The 20,314-nt window shown below is 45.2% G+C and overlaps 1 protein-coding gene across 1 annotated transcript; it reads left to right on the top strand.

Moving 5' to 3' along the window:
• The first annotated feature begins 429 nt into the window (after window positions 1-429).
• On the top strand, window positions 430-19,870 carry STEAP1 (STEAP family member 1). Its single transcript, XM_006114443.4, has 5 exons — window positions 430-1,148; window positions 6,891-6,983; window positions 10,785-11,297; window positions 13,404-13,568; window positions 19,612-19,870. The coding sequence occupies exons 2-5, from the start codon at window positions 6,903-6,905 to the stop codon at window positions 19,867-19,869; spliced, it is 1,017 nt and encodes a 338-aa protein (XP_006114505.1). The 5' UTR covers window positions 430-1,148; window positions 6,891-6,902; the 3' UTR covers window position 19,870.
• The last annotated feature ends 444 nt before the right edge of the window (window positions 19,871-20,314 follow it).

The following is a 20,314-nucleotide window of genomic DNA, read 5'->3' as shown; positions in this document are numbered from 1 at the left end:
AAGGGTGGGTGCAGTGTGTGGCCAAGAAGGAGGGTGCAGGAGGAACAGTGAATGCAGGAGCAGACTGCGAGCAGCATATCTGGCCGAGGAAGAGTGTTCAGGAGCGGACTTGGGAGGGAAACCTGTCTCCTTTCCAGACACCCCCCACCGGTCCCGGGCTACGGGGGGCTGCTCTTCTCCTCCCCCCGCCCAGCCAGGTGGCGGGGGGGGGGGGAGCGATTTTCACTACATTCAACCAGCCCGCCGTGGGTGGGGGCACTCTTCCCCTCTCCTGCCCAACCGGGCCCGGCGGGGGGGGGGGAAGGGTCCGGCCCACAGCCCAGACACTTACTCAGGCTTCCCGGGCTCCTACAGGCACCGCCTCCCGCTTCTGCTATTGGAGGGGTCCCCAGCTGCAGGGAAATCCGGGAAGGATCCCTGACTCCTCCCCCGGGGCGGGGAGCGGGAGGAGGAGGAGAAGCAGGGAGGGACATTTTTCGGGGACAACTCTGGGGCCCCTAAACAGACCATTAAAAATCGGGACAGTCCTGGATTTGGGGGGCCATAGAGTGGCCATAGCTCTAGCTCCCGCTGTGTGCGGCACTGTTGCGCTAGGCTGAATGAATTGCTGCGTCTCGCCTCTGGCTAAGCAGTACAGTTCGCAGGGCGGGAGCCAAAAACTGCCTGGATCCCGCGGGCCCCAGATCCCAGATCCAAGGATTTGTGGCACGCAGGTGCCAGGATTCACTGGGGTCAGGACGCCCTGGGGGCGAGAGGAGCGGCTACAATTCTCCTCTCTTCCCAGCTTAGAATTTATTTGGGGTTTGGTGGAGACCAAACTTGGGAGGATCCAGAAAAATCCAGCTGCCGAAGGGGGTTTCTGGATCTTGAGAGGAGGGAGGTTGGCTTTTTTTTTTTAATGCAGAAGAAGCGGTGGGACGTGATCCCTATTTAGCCCTTACAACTAGAGGACGGGGTGGACGCAAACCAGCAGGACTTGGCAGATCCAGTTTGCACCGTTCCGGCCCCGGAGGCGGAGGGATGCAGAAGGCGGGGCTGGAAGGAAGGAGGGAGGATGGGCCGGAGCATCAGACTTGCTAGCTCGCGTGTGGGCTGCGCGCACGTTGGACTCGCACCCTATCCCGAGCCTAACCCGAGGCAGAACGTTTGTAAGTAACTTCAGCTGAATCTCTGCGCTTTCTAACAGCTCCGCGTTTCTTACCGGGTTACGTTCACACCAACAAATAGCTGCGGATTCGCTTCCTCCTCCCTTGCCCTGTTGAATTAAACACTTGCTGAGCCGAGCCAGTGCCTGGTTCTCGGGAGACTGCTAGAAACTCAGCCCATCCCTTACCTCTAACTTCACTTCACCCTTCTCTCCCTCCCCCACTCTAGCAATAAACCAGCTCTGAATTCAATCAATGACTTCCTTCATCTGGTGACTCAGAAAGCGCAGTTAGAGCTGGTTTTACAGTCCACGAAGGGACGGGAGTAAACTTCAGATCTGGGGTGACAAAGCCTTGTTTGGTTGGGGTCTTCCAGGCTTTAATCTGAGCTGCCTGTATAAGTATGCCCAAATCCAAAGGAAATGTTTCCAGGCAAAGCTCCAGTTTGCAGTAAACAGCATGTGGCTGCTTCTCATTCATATTTCCTGTGCCCATGAGTCTGATTTTTCCACCCCGATAGGTTGGCTGATGATTGGAACAGACTTTAAACTATTTCTCTGAAGAGCAAAACAAAATGCTTGTTCAGAGATTGCCATGCATCCTCTCACCTGAGTCACTTTATAGGGGCAATGTTTCAAAACCTGGAAAAGATCTAGTCCCATTCTGGCTGTAGAGGAAACCCTGCAGAACAACTTTTATTCCAAATGCTGTGTGTTTCTCACTGGATCTTCCACAAGGGTCAGGAAAAAAGCTTTGCTAAATGCAAATGTAGAAAGTTCTTTCTTTTAGAAACAACATACATCTTTCCAAGCAAGAAATATGCAGAGTTCTTTAAAAGAAAACCTTTGGGTTCTTGAAATTTGCAGTAATTTTGCATATATAACAGCAGGTTCTCAGCTGTAACTCCCACAGTAGGTTTGAATCCTGTTTATTATTTAAGAACATAGGATTGGCCAGACTGAGTCAGACCAAAGGTCCATCTAGCCCAGTAGCCTGTCTGCCAACAGTGGCCAGCACCAGGTGCCCCGGAGGGGGTGGACCAAAGACAGTGATCAAGTGATTTGTCTCGTGCTATCCATCTCCAGCCTCTGACAAACAGAGGCCAGGGAGACCATTCCTACCCCCTGGCTAATAGCCTTTTATGGACCTAACCTCCATGACTTTATCAAGCTTCTCTTTAAACTCTGTTATAGTTCTAGCCTTCACAGCCTCCTCTGGCAAGGAGTTCCACAGGTTGACTACACACTATGTGAAGAAGAACTTTAGCTTATTAGTTTTAAACCTGCTACCCATTAATTTCATTTGGTGTCCTCTAGTCCTTATATTATGGGAATTAATGAAGAACTTTTCTTTATTCACCTCTCCACACCATGCATGACTTTATATACCTCTATCATATCCCCCCCTCAGTCTCCTCTTTTCTAAACTGAAGAGTCCCAGTTGCTTTAGCCTCTCCTCATATGGGACTTGTTCCAAACCCCTGATCATTTTAGTTGCCCTTTTCTGAACCCTTTCCAAAGCCAAAATACCTTTTTTGAGGTGAGGAGACCACATATGTACACAGTACTCAAAATGTAGGCGTACCATAGTTTTATACAGGGGCAGTAAGATATTCTGGGTCTTATTTTCTATCCCTTTCTTAATAATTCCTAACATTCTATTTGCCTTTTTGAGTGCCGCAGCACAGTGTGTGGACGTTTTCAGAGAACTATCCATGATAACTCCAAGATCTCTTTCCTGATTTGTTGTAGTCAAATTAGCCCCCATCATATTATATGTATAGTTTGGGTTATTTTTTCCAAGGTGCATTACTTTACACTTATCCACATTCAATTTCATTTGCCATTTTGTTGCCCAATCACTCTGTTTTGTGTGATCTTTTTTGAAGTTCTTCACAGTCTGCTTCTGTCTTGACTATCTTAAACAGTTTAGTATCATCCACAAACTTTACTACCTCATTGCTTGCCCCTTTATTGAACCAATGTGGATTGAGGACAGAAGATTTTTCAACATTTTCATCATATGCTAATAATAACTATTGAAATTTACTTAGCCATAATTCTAGTTAGCTTTTCTTCAACAGCTGGACTTTCAAATATGATTTACTTAAATTAAAGCCAGTGGACAATGAAGGTGGCATAAGAATGGCCATACAATGAAAATATGCATTCACTCTCACAGTTTCCCTTTTCATTATTGCTTATTAGGAAGGTTTTTTATTTCCAGAAAACTGAAACAGTGGTTTCTAATCATTACTTTTTGTATCAACAGCTGTCATCCCAGCTGATAGCCATGATAGCAAATTTTGCTACTTCCTCCACAATATCACAAGCCTTTAATAGCAGGCAGTATTGTTGGAATTCTCATTTATAGGGCCCTGCACAGATAAAATTTGTATCTGCATATGTATCCACAAAAATGAGACACAGAAAAATGAGCACTGACATCATCAGGTGCAGAATCCCATGGATATAAAGTGGATATCCACAGATTTTCAGGGATCTACTGACTTATAGAATGTGCAGTATCAAAATAAGAGCTGCGTGTCTTAATACATGAATAACACTTTCACATTTAGCTTGCCAATCCTAATTGTGCTCTTAGAAATCTGTATGAAGTGCTACAAGAAGGAATTCTTAGAAAGGCAGCATTGAAGCTAGGAGAGATAGTGCTGCAGATACTCATCTTTCTCCATTTTATTCCTTCCCGACACCTTGACCTGACTTATGAATTGACCTGATCTTAGCAAACCCATTCACCCTGCTTAGCTTTACCTGGGCTGCCTCTAGTGTCTCAGAGAGAACTGAGTGGTCCCATGATCCTCATTTTGCTCAGGGTCTGGAAGAATGAAATAAACTCCAATTGGAGCCATCCGTGCCCCAAGGAAGCATGTGCAGCGCTCAAGCCACAGACTATCACTTCTGTAAGAAGTCTTGGTGACACCAGAAGCATATTTCAGAAAAAGCAAGGCCAGAATCCTCTTCAACATCATTGTATGGGAGTGCTAACCCCCTTCTCACCTCCCTCACTTCCCAGATCTAAGGCAAGAATTTTTCCTATACTACTGAAATTCCTGCAGTTTTCCAGTAGGGAAAGAAGCAAAATTGGTGGTGGTTTCACCTCACAGTTTGATAAGTCAATAGAAATTTATACCACAACTTGCTGGTCATTCACACAATAAAAGGGAGCCACTTGGGGGGTGGGGGAAGGAAAGGGGGAATGCATCTTTAACAGGAGAAGGCATGGAGGACCAAAATATTAAAGAAATTGTAATGCTCTGTCACTAGTAAAAAATGGCCACCGTGGATTTCCAACAGATATTTTTCCTCTGCAGAAGAAGGAAGCTGGATGTAGAGGTACTCTGAGTACTCTGTGTAAGCGGGGGAATGGTCCCGCTATTGTGGGGAACTTTCCTGGCTTATATACCATTTCACTAAAATGGACCAGTGAAAGGATCTGAGTCCCCGCTCCCACTTCCTTTACCCCACGGCTTCCCTGATCCTGAGGGCTCCCCCTCCACTCTCCTAAATAGCAGAGTCCTCGAAACCCCAACAAGGCTGGGCCCAGGTTTCCTGGGGCTTAATCCCCGACCTTGTAGTCACTAGGGGCAGGAGTTAGGGTGTCCCCACTCCGAGGTGCTCTCTTTACACTGCAGGCCTTCTTGGCCCAGTGATCATTTCATGAGGTTCAAAGCAAATACAATTTATTAAACATCAACTGATTAAAGAGGAAAGAATAAGAAAAAAAATGAGTGGTTAAATGAGAACACACAGCCCTGCTCTGTAGCTCAGGGACATCAAAACAGCAGTCTGCAGAGTGTAAGGACAGTTCACAGTCTCTTCCTTATAGGCCCCTTAGAGGCCCTGGATGTGCTGCAGGGGAGCTGCAGGCTGGACACGCTTGCTCTGGCAGTGACCACACAGCCTCAAGCTCTAAGTGGCCAGACCCCTCTCCCAGTCTGGCCTGCTGGGCCTCTTGGCTGGTAATATCTCCTTGCCCAGAGCCTCTCCCCACACTTTGCTGGTCCCAGCTGCTCACCACACCCAGCTGTAGGCTGTGCTGCCTTGTCAGTCTCCAGCTCCTTGCATTGCTTCTCTGTCCCTTTTGGCTTCTCTGAGCACTGCCAGTCTGCTGCTCAACACAGGGACTGTGCTCCTTGAGCTGTGTGTCACTGCTCTATTGCTGCAAAACTGCCTCTCCACACAGCTTGCACTCCTTGGGCTGTCTGAGTCTGGCTCTGTAGCTGCAGGACTTCTCATAGACTCATAGACTTTAAGGTCAGAAGGGACCACTATGATCATCTAGTCTGACCCCCTGCACAGTGCAGGCCACAGAATCTCACCCACCCCTCCCAGAATAATCCTCTCACCTATATCTCAGATATTGAAGCCCTCAAATACTTTGAAGACCCCAAGATGCCGAGAATCCTCTAGCTGTGATCTGTATCCCATGCTACAGAGGAAGGCGAAAAATCTCCAGGGCCTCTGCCAATCTACCCTGGAGGAAAATTCCTTCTCGACCCCAAATATGGCGATCAGCTAAACCCTGAGCATGTGGGCAAGACTCATCAGCCAGACACCCAGAAAGTTCTCTATAGTAACTACTATCATCCCTCCATTGACCTATTCCCACTGATAATGAATGGACACAGCTTGCACTACTCTTAGCTGTCTCTCAGCTCTCTCCTTGCTCAGAGAGACCCAGAACAATCCCAGCTCACAGAGAGGACGGGGCTTGGCCTCTCACTTTTCTCACTGGCCTGTCCAACCTGTCAAACAGTCTGAGCTGGAGTGTTGGCTGCTTTCCATTGTCTCTGGGGTCTGTCAATCTCATGGACTCTTCCCCTTTTGATACTGCCAGCTGGCAAACCAAAAACTCCCACAGAGTTTTAGTAAGGGGCTAACACTCCCCTTACATCTGTGAAGCAAGCCCTCCTAGAAACCCTCTGTCATCGGGTTTGGGATACAGTAAAACTCCAGTGGACCGGCATCCAGTGGTCCGGCACTCCTGATGGTCCGGCACCATCTGGAACCTGGAAGTGCTCCAGGAAGCCGGACAATTGGAGCTGCTCTGCCCCCGGCTTCCCTGATTCAGCCGCTGCTGAAACTTACTAGCGGCTGACTCAGGGAAGCCCAGGGCAGATGAGCTCTGCCCCCGGCTTCTCCCAAGTCAGCTGCTGGTCAGTTTCAGCAGCAGCTGACTTGGGGACACCTGGGGCAGAGCAGCTGGGGTGCTGCCAGGTTGGTCCCGCAGCACCGAGGGGCGCATCCCCCCCTTCCGCTAGTCCAGCATATTTGATAATCCGGCACCCTCTGGGTCCTAAAGATGCCAGATTATCGGAAGTTTACTGTACTTCTGAGCCTGCCCTTCACTCAGAGTGAACACATCCCATACCAGCCCAAGAAACTGGTCTGGCCAACTCTCCTGTTAGCTCAGTGATGGGCAACCTAGAATATTGAGTGGACTGCAAAAGTGGCCCTCCATCTCAGTGAGCCTCAAGATTGTCTTAATCAAGATGGTCTCCTGGGACAGGATAGTTTTGCTAATTGTTCCTGCATTCCTTGAATTTGCCATTTATAAGCAATTGATGTGTGCCAATTGAGCTGCAGTAGAACTTTGAATGCGAAGGCAAATGGCCTTGAAAACATATTGCAAATAAAAAATACAGTCATGTCAGTAAAATAAGCTACAAAATTGTAGCAGTGAATTTGAGCACTTGACTTAACTTCTGGAATTATTTTGCAGGATTCCTCCATAATGGAGAGTGGGAATACTCAGGATCAGGACGAAGTTCAGAAAATGGACACTGGGAGAAATACAGGAAGTCGTAACAATTTGGTAACATCCATATTAAAAAAGCTCATGTGCATCATGCCAATGTTTTGTACCTCACACCTCAGTTGTTCTGGAGAATTAACCGTTTCCATTACAGTGGGATTGCACTAGCTCATCTTAAAGTCTTGTAACAATATTGTCTTGAGGAGATAAAAAGATAAACACAGTGTGGGCCAATGGAGTGGCAGCACAGTTCAGAGCTACATGAAGCATTTGAGGTGTGCCTTATCAGCCGAACAAAGCCCTGTAGAAAGCATTTTATTCTAATAATAAATTCCTGAACTCCCCCTATAAAATACAGTCTTTTTAAAGTAGTCATCTCACAATGAATATTGTCTTCCTCACTGCCTCAACTGAAAAGTTCAGCCAAAAAAAAAAAGTTTTCCAACAGAAATTTTTCTTTGCAGGAACAGGAACCTGGATGGGGAGGTGAACCTACTTCCAGTCCTCCCAAAAGTCATGTTTCTGGGCAGAGTACCTCTGGCCCATGGCCACTGGGTCCTGCATTTCTTTAAGGGGCAGTGAGCATTGTCTGAGGTTCTTTGCTCAGTGCCCCCCACTGGCTCCCGGCTTTTGACCCTGCAGCCCTTAGTCCCATCCATGTTTTTTTCATTTGTTTTCCCCCAAATTCCCTTGAGACCTGGATCCTATAGCTTCTGCCCTGAAGCTGGGGGGAGGGGCTCTAGATCTGGGTGGGCCATCCACCAAATGCTCAATAGGCACTGAATCAAAGAACTAATTCATTATTTTGAGGTTAGCTATCCCTTACTACTGGAGGCCATTCAGTATTGAATTAGACCTTTCAAACTACCTTTTCAGAAGGTCAGTACCTCTGGGCCAAGTTCACAGATGAATCTTAGTGCATATGATTTACCCACCTTCTGTCCTCTCAGGCTATGTCTAGACTGCAGGCTTCTTTCGAAAGAGGCTCTTTCGAAAGCATCTTTCGAAAGAGCCTCTTTCGAAAGATTGCGTCTAGACTGCAGGCGGATCTTTCGAAAGAGAAATCCGCTTTTTCGAAAGAGAGCACCCAGCGAGTCTGGATGCTCTCTTTCGAAGACGGCCTCTTTACATTGAAGAACGCCTTCTTTCGAAAGAGGAGCTTTCGAAAGAAGGCGTTCTTCCTCGTGAAATGAGGTTTACCGCCATCGAAAGAAAAGCCGCATTCTTTCGAAATAATTTCAAAAGAACGCGGCTTGAGTCTGGACGCAGGGGAAGTTTTTTCGGGAAAAGGCTACTTTTCCCGAAAAAAACCCTGAGTCTGGACACGGCCTCAGTGTGTATGTTAGACCAATTCAGTCTGGCTACGTCTACACTGGCGTGATCTTGCGCAAAAACTCTTTAGCGCAAGAGTTCTTGCGTTAAAGTAGTTGCGCAAGAGACTTCTACACTGGCATGTGCTTTTGCACAAGAGCATTCTTGCCAGTGTAGACACTCTCTTGTGCAAGAAAGCTCTGATGGCCATTTTAACCATAGGACTTTCTTGCACAAGAAATTCATATTGCCTGTGTACACTGGCCTCTTGCGCAAGAACAGTTGCACAAAAGGGCTTATTCCTGAGCGGGAGCAAGAGTTCTGGTGCAAGAAGCCCTGATTTCATACATTAGAACGTCAGTTTACTTGCGCAATAACACATGGCCAGTGTAGACAGGCAGCAAGTTTTTGCACAAGAGCGGCTGCTTTTGTGCAAGATGGTGCCAGTGTAGACACAGCCTTTGTCTCTACTCACCATCTAGACCTTTGGATGGAATGTGCGCACTGCAATCCAGGATACAATTTCAGCTCAGGTAAACAGCTATGCTAGTGGAACTCATGCTGTCCCTGCTAAAAGAACTGGTGTAGAAGTGGCAGCTTAGGCTAGTGATGAGATCGGATACTCAAGGACCCTTGTATAGCCCCGAATGAACCCTGCGCTGCCACTAACTAGATTAAAGCTAGTATGGGTATGTCACCTCCCACTGCAATGTAGGTATCATTAGCCTAAGTGTGACTAATGAAGTCTGTAGGTCAAGCTGTGCTTTTACTGAGGGATAGCTAGTGTGTTAGCAGACCTCCTGGAGACAGGGCAAAAGGTAAATTACGTCATACCCTAGAGGGGGGCATAGTGCTGATTTTGCCCTCCTATCACATAGTTACCATTGCGAGTACCTTGTTCCACTTGGAACTTTTACATTAAAGTCACTATGCATGCTTGCTGTCTCACTGTGGAAAAACCCAAACTTTTTTTTCTGTCAGTGAAGACAAAGCCTTAGGGTATGCCTGCCTCTGGAGCTGGGGGTGGAATTCCCAGCTCATGGAGCTGTATCCTGGCTAGCTCTGATTGAGCTAGCATGCTAAAAATAGAGTGTAGCTGTGGCATCAGGACGGGCTGTCTTCCCAAACTATAAGCCTATCGTCTCAAACAATTATATACGCAGTCTGGCTATCCTTCCTGTTGCTCCAATAGTCCCTCACACCACTAGGACTATGTGCTATGTTTAATGTGCTAATTCAGTTATAGCTAACACAGGTATGTCTTTTTGGGCTGGAAGTTACACTCCCAGCTTAAACGGCAGATGTACCCTTAGACTCACAGCCAATTACTAATGGGTTACATGCTGATTCTTTTCATACATCCTCTCTGACTTTTCCCCTCTGTCTTGTGTCAGCACCATTGTTAAATGGAGCAGTTTGGTTCTCGAAAATGATGCTGGATAACAGCCCTGAACCTGCTTTGGGAGACCTCCTATGTGCTAATGTGAGGCAGATTTAGAAATTCCAAAATACGGTCACTAATTATTTTTTCCCCAGTCTAGTACAGAAACTCTTCTGCACTGAGGTCTGGACAGGTGCCACATTAGACGTCTTCAAATGGAACAATTTCTGGCTTATTTGAGACTTTTTTTTTTCTGAATTACGAAAGGAGATACTTCTCTTAGTTTGTGAACAATAAATGTAATTCCCCAACCCCGGACAAACCTCCACCAGCATCCCCTCATTGTGTAGACATAAAAGGAAAACATAAATTCTAATCTGTTTGCTTCTAAGATGTAAAAACACAGGATAGTCTGTAAACGTATTGACTGTAAGGCATGCTATAAAGTTCTACTGAAGTTATAGCCTAAGTCTGCTCCCACCAAAATTAATGGGAGTTTTTCCATCAACTTCAGCAAAAGTCAATCAAGCCATGCCTACCTGACAGAAGAAAATTCAATGTTGTAGTTGAGATGATCCAATTTCATACAATTTCTAAAGGGGAAATGAGATAGGAAACTTTTAGATCTTGTGTGTATCTAGTCAGGGGTGTGGGGACTCAATCAAGGAGTGGACTGATGTGTGCCCCTAGCTACTCTTTAGTTTCTATTGCCAGTGAACCATCAATCAAAACATTTCTATTTGTCCTGAAAATGCAGTTAAAATATCACTGGCTGACCAGAATTTTGTGTTATACAGTCTGGCTTCTATTACCATGTGTGTTATTTGGATTACATTATTAGTCTGAAATGTATTCCTCGTATCAGAAGAGATCATAATGAAATCTTCACTCCAGGAAGTTAACTACCACGAGAGAAAATCTATTCAGAAACCACCTTGGAGAATGAATAAGGAATCAAAAATCTAGATTTAAATCACCCCAGCACAGATCAGCTAGTTACCTAGCTATCTGAGAGTTGAAACCTCACCTTTGTGCTGCCTTGTCTTCAATAACTATTATGTTATTGTTTTGGATAATGTAAGAGAAAGGGCAGTAATACAGGAGTCTAACATGACAGATGGATTCTTTAATCTCCTCTTAAATTTGATGCATTTTTTTATCCTTTTCAGAATATGGATTTGCAAGTCACCTACACCCAAGAAGCAGTTGCATTTTTTCATTTACATCAAGCAACCCATTTTGATGAGTTTGAATACCCTTCAGATCAATACTGCAAGCAGAACTTCTTCCCAAAATGGCACTTGCCATTGAAGATAGCATTGATAACCTCATTGCTAATATTTATCTATACTTGTCTGAGAGATGTCATCCACCCTTTTGTCACTACTAAAGAGAATGCTTTCTATAAAATTCCAATCCTGGTCATAAACAAAGTTTTACCAGTGGTTTCAATCACCCTTCTGGCACTGGTTTATTTACCAGGGATATTAGCTGCAAGTTTTCAGCTCTACTATGGGACCAAATATAAACGATTTCCACAGTGGTTGAATGGGTGGATGCTATCAAGAAAGCAACTAGGCCTCCTCAGTTTTTTCTTTGCCTCAATGCACGCATGCTATAGCTTATGCTACCCAATGAGAAGATCTTACAGATACAAGCTGCTAAACTGGGCATACCAACAGGTAGGACTGAGTCTAAATATCAAACTAAACTTCTGTTGTGACAGAGGCCTGCTCTCACACCTCAAATCGCACAGAGAAGCCTGTGGGGAGAAAGATTTTCATTCAGATCTGAAGTAGCCACCACAAAACTTTAAGACCTTATGAGCTGACCTACAAAATATATGTGGCTTGGGGTATGTTGAAGTGAGAGAGCTGACTCGACAAGTTGGACCTCCGTGGTCCGGCACCGGTGGGAACTGACCGGTTCCGAACAAGAGAATTTGCCAGACCAGGGGAGGTCTCCTGCCACCAGTCTCCAAGCCCATCACCTGCTTCTGGCAGGCTGCCCCAATAGGCACCCTGCCTCACCCATGCCCAGCTCCCTGGGCAGCACAAGCTCCAGCCTCCGGAGGCTCTCCACAGGGCTCCAGCTCCAGCCCCGGGCTCTAGGGGGCTGCTGCGAGGCTCCAGCCCTGGCCTTGAACTCCAGTGAGCTGCTGCGAGGCTCCGGCCCTGGCCTTGAACTCCAGTGAGCTGCTGCGAGGCTCCAGCTCCAGCCCCGTGCTCCAGGACGCTGCTGTGGGGTTCCAGCCCCACGCTCCAGCAGGCTGCTGCTGTACTCTGGCCCCAGGCTCCTGTGGAGTGCCAGGAGACTTTGGCCCTGCCCAGCCATCCTCTCAGCCCCAAGCTCCTGGGGGCTAACATGGGGCTCCAACCTCATACTGGCTGCTGGAGGCTGCTGTGGGGCTCTGGCCCCGGCCCCGGTCTTTTGACCCTGTTGTCCTTAGGCTCCTGGGCTGTCTGGTCCAGGAGCATCTGTGGTCTTGCCAGACGACAGGTGTTTCTGAACCAGAGAATGCTGGTTTTTAAAGGTACAGTCTGTATTTGCTAAGGCTTGGAACCAAAAGTCCCATTCTCTGAATGTCAGTGATAGCTCTACCAATGAATCTCTGCATACTCTTGAGCAAGTCTCTTCTCCTGTGTGGGTTTGAGATTATTAGCCCATAGAACACCTACAATAATACCTGCCTCACAGGCAAATTGTTGTTTATAAAGTACTTTAAGAGCCTCCTCTGACTATCTATACAACTCCTGGTGCTAATCCTGATTCCCACTGCCATATCCATAACAAACAAGTGTGAAGTGATGTTAGTTTTAAGGTCCTATCTCAGCTTTCTGCTAGCAGCATGGGTGGGTTTGACACAAAGAGGGCAGGATGCATTCAGCACAAACTCTTAGCTCCAGAATTTGCTGAAACATCCTTGAAGCTGGCCTGAGTGACCTTGAAATTTCCTTGGTATTAGGTAGTGTAGTGCTGCTAAATCACTCACAGCGCCCAGCCTAGGGAATGTCCTGGTGTCCTAAGTGATTGAGGCTACACTGTGATGGTCCCTTCCTGATGCAGTGAGCCCTTAAGGCTGTTGCACACAGCCATGAATTAAAGAAACCCTGAGTATCAGGGCCTCTGAAGTCTAATCTGATGGTTGTACTCAAGGCAGCTCAATGGGCCAAGTGTAATTTAGAGAGTTAAATAGCTATCCTGGCAGGATAACAAAGTAATTGAGAGTGCCTGCTGATTAGCCCCTTAAAATAGTCCATGTTAATATATTTCCTGTTAGAATCCTGTTAGTATGGTATTTAGCCATAGCTGGAATTTTGTTTGTGAAAGAATAAAGATTTTCTTGCTGTGAAGTTGGATTACAAAGGCTGCAGAACAAGTCTCCTCCAAGGTGTTGCTCAAGTCAGTAAACACATCTCAATGTAGGTGATTTTCCTTCATTGTATATTCATACAACCTTTGTTATCAGAAGTAAATAACCTAACAGCTAAATGCAGAGAATTGGCACATTCTCACTAGTAGGGCAAAAGCAAGAAAAAAGGAGTGAAAACAAAGCCACCGTCTATTATTTCTCTTGGTTTATGACTAAATCACTTTAATATAAATAACTACAGTTCTTGGAAGCTTCAGGGGGTAGCCAAGTTAGTCTGTACAGGATAAACTTAAAACATATTTTGTTAATCTATAAAGTGCTACCAAACCATTTGTTGTTTTTCAAGTTTACAGTTCTTGGGAACAGCAAGATCTTGTGTCAGTCTGTCACTTTAAATGTGATTTTTTTTTGGCAGGTCCAGCAAAAAAAGGAAAATGCCTGGATTGAACATGATGTCTGGAGGATGGAGATTTATGTGTCTCTAGGAATTCTGGGGTTAGCTATACTGGCTATTTTGGCAGTAACATCAATTCCATCTGTCAGCCAGTCTTTGACCTGGAGAGAGTTCCACTGTGTTCAGGTACACATAAATACTACACGTGACCTGTCCTCTATTAGAGGATTTTACATTATAAATTAAGATCAACAGCAATAGCCTTTCTTTAAAGCAGAGGTGGGGAACCTCAGGCTCAGGCCAGCCCCCTGCTTGCCTGGATCGAAGGCCAGGGCCTCCCCCATCATTGGGGAGCCTGCACTGGTGCTCCAGGTCCCCTTCTCCAGGGGCCATGTCAGTAAGGGTTTGTTTGGGGTTTTTTTCCTCAGTTGTGTGTGGCCCCCATCTGATTTTTCTGTAGATTGGTGGCCCCTAAACAAAGAACAGTCCCTCACTACTGCTTTAAAGTATCAGAACATCACAGTGTTCGGGGAAACCAATGTGAAAGTTTACCAAGTGACCTTTGCCAATTGTTTTGCAATAAACATTCTACTTTATTTGTTACTTGGCAAAAGAGGACTGACAAATTGGTGGACTAAAATGTTGAAGATTAGAGATTGGTAATGGGACAAGGAATGTCCTCTTACATGTAGGACACTCGTTCAGATGTCCCCAATTTGCCATTGTTGGTTATAAAAGGTCAGATGTCAGTTCCATGGTCTGCTGCATAAGAAATGAGATTCTGGTCTCAGTGTGGTCCATCATAAAAAACACATTACAATTTGCACCTTCATTGGAGGCTTCATTAGAAAGCCAAATATTAGAATGATGTTTAGAATGAGATTCTTTTGAATCAAGAACAGGATAAAGGTATGTTGGCAAAGGAGCAGAGAGGCTCTGGTATTGTCACTTCCTATGTCAAACCATTAAGACCAGAAGCTTCACAAGGGTAGCTGAGTTAGTCTGTAACTGGAAAAACTTAAACAATGAATCGTCTTACAGCACCTTAGAGACTAACAAAACACATAGATGGTATCATGAACTTTTGTGGGCAAGCCCACTCCAGGAGCAAATCCATTTGCATTGTATAGGGCACAAGGTATGAGGTGGGGAAAGTGGTGCTAAGCATATCTGCTCCACTAATCCAGAGGTCGGCCACTGACGGTAAAAGTCCCTTAAGGGTGACTCTATGGGCCAAGGACCATTCACAGGAAAGGCATTTCCATCATACCGTGGTCCATTCCTACTGGCCCTGATGTACCCTCAGTATGTGGGGCTGGGAGCAGATGGAATACACCTGACCATGCCAGTTTTATGCAACATGGGATTCCATTACACTAACGGAATTATCTGTTGTCCCCTCGGGGCAGCTTTCTACCAGCTTTATGCAGCTTGTGCAGTACAAAGCACCAGAAGGGAGAGCACTTAGCCTTTAGCATAAACATAAGCTTTCACTCTCCCTCTCCAACAAAATAGGTATGTTCCAAGAAAATGAATCTAGCTGAAAAAATCAGAGGTCAAATTCTGCCCTTAATTACATCCAACCAATCCTATATGGGTACCAATCTTAGCATCCACAAGTGTTTTCTTCAGCCACCTAGGCACCAGTTTAAGGGGCTGGGATTTTCCTCTGACTTGCTTTACTATTAATTCATAAAGACTCCCCTGAAGTCATTGAGGTTATACTAGAGTAAAAATGGCTTAATAGAGTAGTGATTCACTCCCAGAGCACCTAAACATGAAAGTTTGATTGCCTATTAAACAATCTGGGGTATCATCAAGGAGTATCTCCTGACAGCATAGTGACAGAGATCGTATATATTGTAATATGAGAGGCAATCAGTTGTAATGAAAATTCTCACATGTATAGAGAGTAGTAGAGGTGATGGGGAAGGGCCTCTATTTCACAACTTACACTACTCATATTAAAACTCCATTGCCCCTTTTTACCCAACCAGTAAGCCAAGATTTGGGGTCTAGTAGAGAGTTGTTTTTAAGTAGAGGAGAAATTTGCTGATATATTGATGTTTCTCTGACACGATTCTGTTTATTTACAGAGAATGTACATAAAGTCCTGAACATGATAGGAATCCAATAGCAGGAAACAGTTTAGTTTCTCTCAAATTGAGCCAGAACTTACCTCCAAAGCTTTCTCAGGGATACATTCCCGCTACTTATTCTGTACCCTTGGCCTTCTGCTGCTTGTGTCTCAGCTTCTGCATTGTTTATCCTCCCCTCCTGCTTTTATCACAGACACACACATTTCCACTAAAACAATATGCAGTGAAACCCCCTCACCTATATGGCTGTGGTTTTCCCCTGACTAGCATGTGCCTTTGTTTTGGATGATGTTCCTAGTGTTCCCAGTTCTCTAGAGGAGCTCAGCAGCTTCTTACTCTAGGGATATAAGTGACTAGTTGACTATCCAATAAGCAAAAGCTTATTGGATAGTCGATTAGTCACTCAAATAGTTGCTTCCCCCCGCCCCCGCGCCTTGCTGCTTCTATCAGAGGCAGCAAGAGGGGGGAGCAGGAACCAGTGTTGCAGGGAGCTGCCTTAAAAGCCAGTTCTCCCTAGCACCGTCTCCGTGGGGAGCTGGGGAGGCAGGGAGGTAGCGGTGACCGGGCGCGAGCTAGGAATCAGATGATTCCCAGCTAGCATCCAGTCCCAGATGCTGTGCCTCTGCTTTTTAAATGTATTAAGAGCCTGCTGTCTCTTAATACTTTTAAAAATCAGAAGCACAGTGGGGGTTTCGGTGTGAGCTGAGACAGCTGATTCCTGGCTCGCACACGGTCCCCCGCTGCGCTCTTGCCTTTTTACATTTAAGGCTGGTGCGCAGCAGGGGGACCTGGTGCAAGCCAGGAATCAGCTGACCTAACTCATGCCAGGTCCCTGCCACTGCATTTCAGCCTTTTAAATGTATTAAGAGCTGACAGGTGTGCGTAAAAGATTGGTGCACAGCAGGGTGGACCCGGTGCGAGCCGGGAATCAGCTATCCCTGCTCGTACAAGGTTGCCCCTGCTGTTCTTCAGCCTTTTTAAGAGCCAGTAGGCCAGGAGCTAACCCTGCTGCAGCTCCCCTGCTTATTGACTAATTGACTGTTGATTAGTTGATTAAGCAAAATTTAACATCCCTATCTTACTCTTTCAAATGAAATGGCAGCTTATGCCCACCTTCTTCCTCAACCAGCCACAAAATAAAGAAGCCCAGCTAACCAGAAGAATAACTCTAATATGTTAAATTAGTCTTGTAAACAAATAATTTATCTATCTGATTATGTGAAGTGGTATCTAGAACATGAAAATGCAATGTATGATTCCCATTGGTTACTATGAAACATGATTTTTTTTTTATTTTAATGGGAAATTCAAATCCAGAGATCCTACTGCAGGTTGAATCTCTCTAGTCTGGCATACATGGGGCTTGGCCGGTGCTAAACCAGAGAATTTGCTGAACCTCGGGAGGTCAGTACTCTCTAGCAGCATTACCAACACTTCCACTGATAACTGGGCTATTAGAAGACATTTAGGGGTTGTCACGGGGCAAGCTCATCCCCAAGGTATCTTCAGTTGGTCACTCTGGGAATTAGCTCTTCAGCCCTGGAGCTGCCCACGGTGCCCTTTTCTCCTAGTACAGTCCTAGGTCAGTGCTCCTGCCCTCTAGAGTCCTCCCTCCCAGAGAACCCCCAAAGCTCTTATACCCACCATGCCTCAGTGATCCACTGACAATCATCATCTATCCCCTGCCTTAGGGGCAAACTGCAGTCTGAAGTGACCGCTCATCATTGGCAAGGGAGTGTGCACCTCCTGCCTTTGCCTATTCTGACTGTTTTCCTGCAGCCTTAGTACCCTCAGGCTCTGCAGCGTGGGAGTGAGGTCAGGCCAGAACTCTGCCTGCCTTTCCCCAGCACTGCTCTGTTTACAGCTCTAGTACCCTCAGGCCATGCCTCAAGCCCTGCAACCTGGGAACAAAGTCAGGCAGGAGCTCCCCAGCTCTGCCTGCCTCTTCCCAGCACTGCTCTGTCTCAGGAGGTCTCCAGCTTCCCCAACAACAATGTCCCTCCTGTTCCCCCAGCTAAACCAAGAGTGTGTTTTTATCTTCCCTTTAGAAGCCCTTATTTATACAACCCCATCTGGGTCCTAATTGGCTGTATCTGCCTCAGCTGCAGATACACTCTCTCAACTTCTGCCAGGGCTGAGTTAACCCTTAAAGGGCCAGTGAGGAGCAGCCGCACAGGGGGTAAATTGCAGTTAAATAACAGCACAGAACAAAAGACAGAATTATGTAGCACTTAAAGACTAACAAGATGGTTTATTAGGTGATGAGCTTTCGTGGGCCAGACCCACTTCCTCAGATCAATATGTGGAAGAAAATCGACACAACCATATATACCAAAGTGATACAATCAAAAAAATGAACGCATGTGAAATTGACAAATCAAATTTTAGAACAGAGTGTGGGTGAGGGGGGAAGGTTAGTGTCTCTGAGGTAATGACATAGGGGTGATAATTGGGGAAGCTATCTTTGTAATGGGTGAGATAATTAGAGTCTTTGTTTAAACCCATACATAAAGTGTCAAATGTAAGCATGAATGATAGTTCCGAAGCTTCTCAGTGAAGTCAGGAGTTAAAGTCTCTTTGAAGCAATATACATGTTTTAAGGTCAGTGAGGGAATGGTCAGTCTGGCTGAAATGGGAGGCAACAGCTTTCTCTCTGTGAGAGAGTCTTATGTCTGTTTTGTGTGCATTGATTCTTTGGCGAAGTGTCTGAGAAGTGTGTCCAATGTACATAGCAGACAGACACTTTAGGCACATGATAGCATAAATTATATTTCTGGATGAACAGGAATATGTTTTCTTGATCTTGTAACTGGCATGGTTAGGTCCAATAATGCTAATTATCTCTCCCATTACAAGGATAGCTTCCCCAATTATCACCCCTAATGTCATTACCTCACAGACACTAACCTTCCCCCTTCACCTCCACTCTGTTCTAAAATTTGATTTGTCAATTTCACTAGTTCATTTTTTGATTGTATCACTTTGGTATATATGGTTGTGCTGATTTTCTTCCACATATTGATCTGAGGAAGTGGGTCTGGCCCACGAAAGCTCATCACCTAACAAACCATCTTGTTAGTCTTTAAAGTGCTACATAGTTCTGTCTTTTGTTTCAGCTACACCAGACTAACACAGCTGCATCTCTAGCACAGAACACTGAGAGCTAGGACTGGGAGCTGTAAATAAACTTCATGGGACCATAGGAAACTTGGCCATTCCCATGATAAGTGGACATCCAGCTAACTAAAAATCACACTGAACCATGGATGTTGCCAGACCAGAAAGTGCTGGACTAAAGAGGTTCAACCTGTATAGTTTTTTTTTTTTTTGCTCTTATGACCCAATCCTGAATTCCCTGAGCATGCTAAATCAAAACCAGTGATGTCAATGGAAGTTATTTCTATTCAAGGAAGGCAATTGATAGGGTTTTCATAGCATAGAGCATCAGAAAGTTCCTGATTGTAATCATTTACTTTGCAATTTTTTTTAATCCTACTGTATTCTTATAGAAATAAGAAATTAGGAAAGCATAACAAAGCATCAAGTCATATTCATCCTCCTTCTTATGGAGGATAAAAATGCCATGTGAGAAAATTGACCTAATAAAAAGAATGGACCTATGTCATCTGAGAAAGTACAAATTGTATGTAGTACCACAGACCACCAATCTCTCTTTGATATCTCATTTATGCTACTGCTATGTGAAAAAATTGGAAAACTAAGCCCAGTCTTTCTCCCATTAAAACAAGGAATTTGCTACTTTTTTGTAGGATTGAGCCTTTAGTTACTGAATTAATAGTCTTTGATCTGACCAAAAACTTTTGTGGGTTATGAATCAAGCCCTAGTGCAAGGGCTGGTGAACCTACAGACCAGGCCACTACTTCCCACAGCTCCCATTAGCCGGAAATGTTGAATCATGTCACCTGGGTGGTACAGGGCTCTGTGACTGTGGACACTGAGTAAACAAACCATCTTGCAGCCTGCCAGCAGCTAACTCTGACGAAGCACATGTAGCCTGTGAGCTGGAGGTTCCCCACCTCTGCCTTACTGCTTACAACATCTGCCTAATATGTTGTTTTTACTGTTATTGGGGGAAAATAACAAACTTGTGTTTTCTTTCTCTTTCCAGAGCAAGATGGGGTACTTTGCTTTGCTGCTATGCACAATTCATGCATTGGTATTCGCCTGGAATAAATGGGTTGACGTAAACCAATTTATATGGTACACCCCGCCGACATTTATGATAGCAATTTTTCTTCCTATTTTAGTCCTGCTTTGTAAAAGCATCCTGCTTCTCCCATGCCTGAGGAAGAAGATCCAGAAGATCAGATGTGGTTGGGATGCTAACACAGAAATGAATAAAACACAGATGACTTCCAGACTGTAAATTGAATATGAGTGTTTATCCTGCTGCCATGTATACATGTATACATCCCGGAAAAGGGATGCTAATGTAGCACGTTGGAATAGGCAAATCCGCGGGGGATTTACATATCCCCCGCGGCATTTGCATTAACATGGCTGCCGCTTTTTTCCGGCTTGGGGAAAAGCCGGAGAAAAGCGCCAGTCTAGACGTTATTCTCCGGAAAATAAAGCCTTTTCCGGAGGATTTCTTATTTCTACTTGAAAGATTTTGCATAAGTGTTTGCAGAATTGGCCTTTTACTTTGTATGCAAGGATGATTTTACTTTTCAGCTAGAGTTTTAGAAACTTCTGTCCAAATAGGGTGGAGTGGAAAAAAATGTGAGAGAATAAACAATCCTTTGAATAAATGATCCTTTCAACTGACAATGTCTATTGAAAATGAGAATTTTGTTTAGATTGGATGAGAT

The sequence above is a fragment of the Pelodiscus sinensis genome, chromosome 2 (genome assembly GCF_049634645.1).
Source record: "Pelodiscus sinensis isolate JC-2024 chromosome 2, ASM4963464v1, whole genome shotgun sequence".
Taxonomy (NCBI): Eukaryota; Metazoa; Chordata; order Testudines; family Trionychidae; genus Pelodiscus; species Pelodiscus sinensis.
Note: the sequence above shows the minus strand (reverse complement) of the source record. Positions and strands in the feature narration are given on the sequence as shown.